This window comes from Aplysia californica, unplaced genomic scaffold (genome assembly GCF_000002075.1).
Source record: "Aplysia californica isolate F4 #8 unplaced genomic scaffold, AplCal3.0 scaffold00424, whole genome shotgun sequence".
NCBI lineage: Eukaryota > Metazoa > Mollusca > Gastropoda > Aplysiida > Aplysiidae > Aplysia > Aplysia californica.
Genome location: NW_004797694.1, coordinates 155,043 through 164,938, shown reverse-complemented (window position 1 = coordinate 164,938; position 9,896 = coordinate 155,043). Strand labels below are relative to the sequence as shown.

General features: G+C 37.0%; 1 protein-coding gene across 1 annotated transcript in view; it reads left to right on the top strand.

Annotated features, from left to right (window-relative positions):
- LOC101849391 (androglobin) overlaps positions 1 to 9,896 on the top strand; it is a gene marked incomplete in the record, with an annotated part of 95,208 nt that overhangs the window by 68,646 nt on the left and 16,666 nt on the right. The window contains 6 exon segments of the mRNA XM_035971373.1: positions 3,914 to 3,934; positions 5,004 to 5,040; positions 5,617 to 5,711; positions 6,583 to 6,676; positions 8,270 to 8,404; positions 9,419 to 9,572. Of these exon segments, the coding sequence (XP_035827266.1) occupies positions 3,914 to 3,934; positions 5,004 to 5,040; positions 5,617 to 5,711; positions 6,583 to 6,676; positions 8,270 to 8,404; positions 9,419 to 9,572 (536 nt within the window).

Sequence of the window (9,896 nt, the reverse complement as noted above, 5' to 3'; positions counted from 1 at the left end):
GGGGTCAACTTTGTTAATCGATAGGAATGCTGTAAATAAATTTCACGGGGAAAGAAGACTCGGACTTCCATTGAAAATTGACTTCTAAAATGTAGATCCAATTGTAAAAAATACTGCACAGTTACAATTAATACATGTTGATAGGATTCCATCGTCTTGGATCAAGTTTGGAAATGTACAGGAGCCGTAGCTCACTTTCCACTTGATGAGAGGCTTAGAAATCAGAACAGTCTGCACTTTTTGCTCTGTGACTCCGTTTTTTAACTTCTGGAGTCTGCAGGGTTTATAGTGTCTGTGTAAGACAAACTCTTCTGGAATGTGGAAGAAATCAATTTTATTAATGCCAACATATATTCTTCATGATTGTATTTATTAAATAACTTGTCCAAGGAAATAGGGTCAACACTATGCAGTCAGTACAATGTACTATCTAGCTGCAATAAAATATGAAGTTCTTAACATTTTGCTTTTAATTATACTGCCCATCTATTACAGTGTTACCTTGAAGCCAATATTTGGGAGTGTATTTGTTTGCGCTTTTGTGCATGGATGTACTTACATAAGTGCTTGAAGACTTGTAGGTGAACGTTTGTCTCATTCATTTTGCAGTCGTAGTCTCATTCATTTTGCTATATGGTCAAAGGGGGAATATGGTCAGCTGATGGAAGGACTTTTTGTCAAACAACTGCAGCTCTAGTACTTCATCTCTTCTTTAACAGAACCGCATGCTGAGTATGAGCCTACCCACTTGTAAATTATGCTTACATATTTATGCACAGGGTGTCTCAAAGATCCTGTTTAGATTCTGATTTTGCTAAGCTGATTCAAAATCCACAGTCATAGCTGCTCTATTCGGCATTACTTCAGGTTTATGCTGATGTAACAATACAGAAAGCACTTTCAACATCTGCGTTTTGCATCGTATTTAGGATTTACAATTCCAGCTTAAAATGCTCCCAGGTCACACGTGACTTTCGAGACACCCTGTGTAGTACCTCATTAGTTTGACATGTCCTTGCCCGCCTCACTATCGCATGACGTCACTGTGTTCCCTTAGGTGGTACCCAATCATCCGTCTCTGTCACAGGTACAACTTCAGCTTGATTCCTAATATTCTTCTTTTTTTTTTCCTTTTTTGTTTTCACAGTATTATTCCCAATTAAAATTTGTGATAATTTGTCTCCTCTCACTCCACCTCTCTTTTTATATTGTTTTGATAAAAAATTTTGGGTTAAAACTTTTTTTCTTCTTTTGATTACATTTTATTTTGTTTATAATCTGAGTTTTATACCCCTGCTTTCTACACATCAAGGCAATCTCCTCGTTCTTTTTACCAAATGACTTAGTATTTCATCATACTGTTTTATAATCTTCCCTATGTCTTTAATTCACCGTGAAGTCCTTCTCGCTTTTAGTGTGAACCGCTTCGGTTATTTTTAATTTTGTTGTTTGTTTGCATATGTGTGCACTGGAAATAAGCAGCTTTGTGTTTCAAGTTGTGTGCAGTAAATGTCAGACATGTCTTCTGGCTTATGGCGTCTAACCTGTTTGATTTATTTTTTTCTAACTTATTCATGATTTTCTTTCATAGCAGTTTGAATTCGCCAGCTTTCCCTTTCTTTAATGAAATTGATTATCATATCAGCATCGGATGTATTATCTCATTTTCTTTGGGTTGTATTTTATTGTAATGGGCTAAAAAATTATACTTTTTTTATGGTGGTTTTTCTAACTTTATCTGACAAACTTTTTGGACATTGATCTCCTCATTTTATTCTAACAAGAAATGATACGCAGTTCTAAGTTCGCTCTTTATATTAGTAGATCAGAGCAGTAGGACTATGGATAACTGGGAATTAATACATTTTAAATTGTTGAACTGAAATGTTTCTAGAATGTCACTTCTGACGAGAGCTTTTGATGTAATGGCTATGCTTTTTACCTCGCTCACAAAAGCTGTTATTATTCCACGGAGTATCTCAGCATTACTGCTTAATGATAGCAACCCATTCAGCTGGAGTTAATCCTGTCTGTCAGGGCCAAAGCAGCCTGCCCCCAAAATGATTCCTTTTGTATTGATGGGGGAGACATAAAATATTGACAATTGTGTTGATTGGGCACCTAACTCTTTTAAAATAGATTTTTTAGTCATGTTTCAGTCTCTATCAATATACTTCTTTCTTCTTAAAACAAACTTCTATAATTTTAATATACTCAATGACCAGGGATCACAGGAATTGTACACCAGCTGAATGAAAGTTATTGATGTTGCTAGTCAGTTAATGGGGAAAAAAGTTCAAAGAATTCTGACACATTTGTTAAAGGTTTTAAAATTTATCAAGTCATAGTGGTATAGGGACAAAACATTCCAGACAGTTAAGAGAGAGAGAAAACGGCATTGCCTTTTTTTTTATTCCGCAGTCACAAACTTCTTAGAGTGAATAGAAAGAACAATAGGTCTCAATGTAGTTTTAGTGAATTACATGTCAAACCTGACGCTGTCACTGAATCTTCTCTCACAGCTCACAAAAGGACAATGTGCTCCATGTTAACACACTTTGTAGGCCACCATTTTCTCCTAGTCAGATGTTTTTTCTTTTTGATCTTGCTAGTTTTTATCTGTGTACAGTAGTTACTGAAATTGATTTTTTTTTTCTTCCTTTATGTCTCTCATATAATTAGTAGTTTGGTTTGAAAAATGTTTTTTTAATGTTTGAGCAAATGTTGTTACAAATGTTTACAAATGTTAAATGGTACTTAGTATTGCGACAATATTTAATAGATTATACACATCTGACTACAGTGTTGGTAATGGAGATATTCCTCCCAGTATAATGTTATTTAGCTTGTGCCATACTGTTTTAGTCATTTTTAATTGAATGCCTCTCTGAATATGATATTTAGCTTGCTTTTATGTTTCTATATTACTTACCAATTTGATATCCCTCTTTTATTTAGCATGTGTTTATGTCTTTACAGTACTGTTTAAGATAAAGGTTATCCCTAATTTTATCACACAAAAAAAGATTTTATGCATGTATATATTCTGTACTCTTTTCCTCGTGTATTTTAAAGTCTCTCATCATCTCTGTTTCTCCCTTGTGTATCTAGAGCTGAAAACTATTTTCACCTCAGTTTCCCTTAATTTTCCAAATATTTCTTTCCCCTCAAGTCAAATTGGACGTTTTCATTTCATCAAATTTGTAAATGAAAAAGCGCAACATAAGCTGCTAGTTTTGTTCAAACATCAATGTCTTTGTAAAGGGATAATGAAATACTTGATTTATAAACGAAGGGACATTAAGTTGTAGGTATATATGAAAATGAAAGGTAATATGAGAATAAATGAACCCTCAAGTGTAATAGTAAATTCTGAAGCCTTACTCCCCTCCCCTCCCTTCCCCTTCAGAGCCCTGGATAGAGAAGAGGTGTATATACCCAACTCAGTATTTCTACTCTTCCTTTTTTCCCCCTTTCCTTTATCTTCTTTGACCTCTGATGATCTTCAGCCTGCTTTAAACCATTCTATTTCCTCCCAGATCATATTGAAAGAAACCTACCAGTATAATGTAATTTTTCCATTGCCTCTCTCAATCTGTGAACACTCTGCGACCCCCCATCCCCCAACTTTTTTTTTTACAAGTCCTATTTCCCCCCAGTTCTCAGAAGAAGAAATTTGTAAAAAGTGTTAAACAAATATGCTTGTACCTCCCTCGATCTATGAGCCACTTGCCCCCATCTTAAATGTCCTGATCCTGATCCTGGAAAGAAAAAGATTTGGTGTTAAGTGACAAAAAGTGCTAACAGTTTGTTTTGGCTTGAAGTGGATGCACCATGATTGCGCGTTTGCTGACTGACCTCACTTGTGTTTTTCTCTCATGCGGGGCTGCTGTGTTGCTGCTCTAACCCCCAGATTCCACCCAGGCTGACGCTGGTGAGTAGTTCTGGTGTTCGCTGTGAGCGCGCGAGTGCAAGTCACAGGGGGCCCCGGCAGACCTGAGTCTGGGGTTATTATGCTATATATAGTTCTCCGACGATATGGCAAGCTTTCGCGGTGTGTTGCAAATTCAGGAACAAAAGTTAAACTCTTGGTACTAAGTTTTGCCCCCCTGTCTAGGAAGAGAATAAAAAGTGGGAGGGGTTGTGTGGGTTATTTTTCTTCCTTTTTTCTTTTCTCCCCACCCCCCCCCCCCACCCCCACCCCCCTTTGCACGTGATTATGTATTGAACTTATCGACCTTATCTTGTATGTGTCCTATATAATAATGGGAAATGAAATAGAGAGAAAACGGCACCTTCTCGGCTTTTGCTTTCTCTTGATGGCATAATCCCTCTTTTGGCTGTTCCGGAGTACAATTTTTTCCCTCATACATGTATCCTTTTTTTATCATACTTTGCTATTTCTCATTACTCAATTTCATCTCCAATTTGGCAAAAATCATAAATATTATTATGGGTGGGGATTTTATTTATTTATTTATTTTTTTGAAGCATGGGGAAATTATATGGTTTTAGCTTTTTGTGTAGCCAGCCATTTCATTGGGGCTATATGAGTGTATCTTTTTACCATAACCTTAGAGTTTGCCTTGCACTTTAGGACATTAGTCACTGGCACAGGGTGGAGTGTTGTTTGACTTGTTGTGCTCATCACTGTGGTTGTGAACAAAGAGCGAACGTGTGGGCGGGCGGTCTCAGCGATGTACCGTACTCACTTCTGTCTTAGACTCTCTCTGTCTGCGGTGTTGGATGTTTCTCACAGAGTTCTTTATCATAATCTGCATGTTGTTCTAGCTGGTAAATGGTGAAGGTGTTCTGATGTGAAAAATGTTTGTGTAATATTCTTTTCTAACTTTCTGATGTTTCTTTCTCCTATTAAAGTATTACACGAAGGACTTTGACTTGTTCACACTTCTGTGTCTGAGAGCGCTCTCCTTTAATCCTAACTGCATAAAGGTTGTAACTTGATGTTTCGGTATGTTGCATTCTGTATGTCTATTTTTCAGGTGAAGCTGAGAAACCAGAAAATCCTTGGGCCAACAGGTACGTGCCCCCCCCCCCCCCCCCCCCATTCATTTGCACATCATAACTCAGTAGTTGTAGAGATAAATGTATATTCCTAATTTTTTAGATGAAAAAAAAAGTGTCTAAATACATGTAGATACTTACTCATCTCAATGAAGCTATGTAAAAACTTGGTTAATTTTTTCTGTCTCTTATTCTGTTTTAAATTCAAAGATGTTTTCAAATTTTTTTTGAGTTTGAACATATTTTTTTAAACATCTGTCATTCATTCATTCATCACCCAGTCAGTTGTTTTTTAATCGTTCATTCATTTGCTGTCCCATTCAAAAGTTAATTTGTTCATCTGTAAGAACTGGTAAACTTTTTCGTGGGTGGTTTGCGGGTATTCTGGTGTGGTCTGCTTCCTCTTTCTTATCAAACATATATGTCATCATTTTCTCACCTTCTATTTTATGTTTGTTACTCACTTGTAACACCTCTAGTCTTTGGCACTTATATTAATATATGACTTAATTGCGTTGCAAGTGCCGTAAAATGCTTACAAAAACGAAACCAAAAAGACGTTTTTGAATGTTTTAACTTTCCCGTGCACAGGGAAGCCAGTGTAGAGGAACAAATCCAGACTGTGAAGATACAGAAAGTCTGGCGTGGATACTACGTGAGGAAAATGAAGGCTGCAAGGACACCTGGTGAGGGGTTGTTTTTTGTTTTTGTTTTTTGGGGGGGGTTTTTGTGAGGAAAAAAACATGCCTCATTGTAGACATAATAACACATCAATACATGTATGTCATATATATGTGAATATTGTCAATGTAATTATCTTTCATAATCTAGCACGCTTGACAATATAGTACGTAATATTCAAAATATTTGGAGGATCTAGAATGATTATCAATGATGTAATACATAACATTTCCACTATTTGGGGTGTTTTGGTACTTTTTGTCATGGAGCACCAAGTCCTGATGACTAGGGAGTGTTTTGTTTTGTTGGGTTTTTTTGTTTGTCCTTAGAGATGCTGTTGCATGAGGCATGATCATTTTAAACTGGTGTGATGTACGTAAAGGATGATACAGTACAGCATGGATAGGTCGAACCCTGAAGACTCGAAATCACGCATCCATCGAACTGTGCCTGTGGTCCTGTTTCTTTTTTTTCTTCTTTTATCTTTGTAAGATATCCCTCGAACTATGGAACTACGGATCCCTCGAATTGCCGAGGCCGGTCCCGACGAATGCGAACTATCCATGTTATACTGTATACTGCTTGAATGTTATAAATTTAATGAGTCGAAGATGAAACATTTTATGCCTACTGAGAACTTGTGATTTGAATGAAGATGCCTGGTGGGTGCGCTAGTGTGGCTTGCTCCTTCTTTCCTATCAAACATCTATCCTCCTTTTTTTATCTGTATGTTACCATCTAGTAACAGCTCTAATCTTCGGCACTTATATTACTTAATTGTGTTGCACGTGCCGTAAAACTCTTACTAAACTAACGTTTTTATCTTTTTAGTGTTTCTTTGTGCTCTACTTTTGAAATTGTTTCCTTTTTGTGAAGGAACGGAAGAGAATCTCAAAGTGGCCGAGAACCTGACGAAGAGCTGGTCCCAGATCGAGAGCACTGCCGAGGAGAATGGACTTGTGTTACTCAGGTGATGGAGTAGTATATACTTTTCTCTTCCTGAGTATCAGAGTGATACAGACTGGTGTATGTGGTGTAGCGGTTTGGCGCGTCACTGTGGCATGCAGGTGATCTGGGTTTGAATCCTGAGTGGGGAGAGAATGTTTATAGGGTATCTTGGTCTGTCTGCTGGGATATTGTATCTCTTTCTTCAGCCCGGGTTGAGTCAGAAGCCTGTTTCCTTAACTCATTCGCTACGCCGAGCCGTGGGGGGCGGCACGGCTAACATGCCGTCACTACGCTAAGCCGCCCCTGGCGGCTCGATAACCGACCTTCAATTTTAGCTTAAATTCTATTCCAATCCACATATCCATGTTAAGATAAAGGTCATAATACAATGTTGACTTTCGGGTCAAACATTTCCACTAAAAATCGGAAGTTAAGAATCAGTTTTGAAACACGATTTCGTAGTTTATTCGACTTTGTTTTATCGCGATGCCAAAATTATAGCACGGACACCAGTCTTAGTAATTTTACACAACAAAATCTATTATTATTTTGTCCACTAAAGAAGTGTAGGACTCTTTTTTATAATATTGATACGATTGGACTCATATTGCCAATACACTGTTATTGAGAAATCAATATTTTTGAGTGCCAGATCTAGATCTATGTCTATATCTAGATCTAAATTGTCAAAATATTTTTTTCTCCCCAAAATCACTACTTTTTTAATGAAATTACACAAAAAGTGCCACTCAAGACATGTATAGGTTTATTCCAAATGCAGTTCTGAATAATTCCATATAAGATACGAGTGGGGGTTTTTCTGTCTGTGATCGTTTTTCAAGATTATAATTTTAAAAAATTTTTTCAATATTCGGATGTTATGATCCAAATGTACAAATATTATGGAATGTATGTAATTAACTGCAAACTTTTCAATATTTTCCAGTTCTATATTCATTTATGGTTATTTTGATGTATCATTTGACAAGGTGCAAGCATATATTTTTAGTTTCACCAAAGATGATAAAGTTTTTATTTTCAAATTTTATCCGCATCCAATCAAAGTTGTGTTGCATAATCGCCTCTTACAAGAACCAAAGTTGAAAAAAACATAAATAAACATTATAGATGTATTTTACAATCCATACTGGAAATATTGGTATATAATATGTTGATATTTATTTGAATTTGTGGCCCCAAAGACCTTTTAACTGCTCACTAGTCATCATCTCATTCGCCCTCCCGAAAAAAATTCGTCCACAAGCTGAAAATAATACGTAGCGAATGAGTTAATGATCTTAATTGTGTCAATAGAGGTGTAAAAAACATCTACATTTTAAGAAAAAAGAGTGGTACAGGCATTATTCCTCAGCTTCTGCATTGGGTTCAGTACACATTAGGTTCTTCCTCTTGTGGGGCATATTGTGAATACTTTCCTTCAAAAGAGCATAGGGCCGACACTTAAATTTTTTTTTACTTTCCTGTAAAAAGATGATTTTATGGTATATTACTTTCTAGAAGTGAGGGGTCGACTTACTTTTGTCTCTTGTTTTTTGTTTTAATGTTGTTATTATTGGTTTTTAAAATAATTGTTCTCCTCTTTATTTCCTTTCAGAGAGATGTTCAAGCGGGACCCCGACATTATGTCCTTGTATCCGTTCTACCAGGACGAGTGGAATAAAATCTCTTATTCTGACTATAAGGGTGTCTATCAAGAGCAACCTTCCTTGACCTGGTTCATCGTCTTCAGGTTTGACAAACGTTTTTGAAGTTGGCACTGCTGCTTTTTCTTTCCTCATCCTTACTATAGCTATTTTCCCTCTACTTCTTTTTTATGTTTGTCAATCTCTTGTGAATTGCTATTTCCGGGGGCCTTGATAGTTGAAGCGGACTTTGTGCTGTTAAGGCTAGAGAGGGGAGCAGAGTAAGTCTGATACCCCATTTGGACTTCTCTGTTGACACCCACCCCTTGGCGCTCATATGACCTTATGCAGTTGGAAGCGCCGTAAAACCTTAGTAAATCTTAATGAAGTTGACACTGTCTTCTTCCCCCCCCCCCAAAAAAAAAGTGTTTACAGCTCTTATAGGGTCCGGAGAAATAGATTGGTTTTTGTTACTTGTTTTTTCCAATATTTTAAAAATTGTTTAGTTTTTTAGTTTTAGTAGAGGGTTTTATGGCGCTCGCAACTCCAAAATTGAATAGAAATATTGACTACTCAGGTTTTATACTCATACTTTACGTAGTTTCGATTGTTTTTTTGTGAAGGAGAATTGATCATATACTGTCGAATCTGCTCGAATGACTACCTGTCCTAGACAATCACCTGTACAATTAGCTACTCGCCACTTCCCTCCTTACAATTTTAAAAATAGTGTAATGGCACTGTCCACGACATTCACCTGTCTAAGACAACCACCTTTCTCCTCGACTCTGGCTGGCTGTCTTGGACAATACCAACTGTATATGGTCGCTTTTAAGCACAAGGGGGCTATCCCGAAAAATGCTGTTTTAAGAAAATCGAGGGTAAAGTTTTTGCCCCTTGTTCAGTTTCTTTAAAAGACAAGTAGAGTTTTCTCTATATTATTTTTTTTCTCTATAACCAAACAAATATATACACACCAATGAAACCAAACTTCTACAGGTAGAGCAATGCCCACTTTTGGTGTAGGTGAAGATTTCTGGAAACCCCCGAAATCCAGGTTTGCCCGCTTGTCCTTAAAAGCGACCATATCAGTGTTGTATGTTTTGTGTGTGTGATTCCAGAGACATTTTCTTCGTACAAGAAGAGATGTTGCTGGTGCCACGCCTCTATGTGCCGATCGGCACGTGCATGCTGCGGGTCATCGACAATGACACGGGACAGGAAGTGCCCAGAGTCTTCCAGAAAGTTGCTCCCTACGTCTACAAGAAGAATAAGGTGAGACATAGTTGTGAATCTAACCCACAAATGACTCGAATTATAACGAAAATGTTCTTGGTAACTCTGGAGATAAATAGATCTGTTTATGATTAGTGGAGAAGCAGAAAAGACTTTATTAATTACAATTTATAATTTGATTGAGTGTGTGTGTGTGAGTGCGGGTGTGCATGCGCTAATGATGACTATAAATAGATGTTTTTTTCGTTTAGTGTTTTGCTTTCCATAAGGTCAAAATGACGTTTGCTGATCAAATTTGACTTTTTATTCCTCCAACACAAAAAAAAGTGTCCTGATTTAATAAAATATCCATCATCTTAGCCC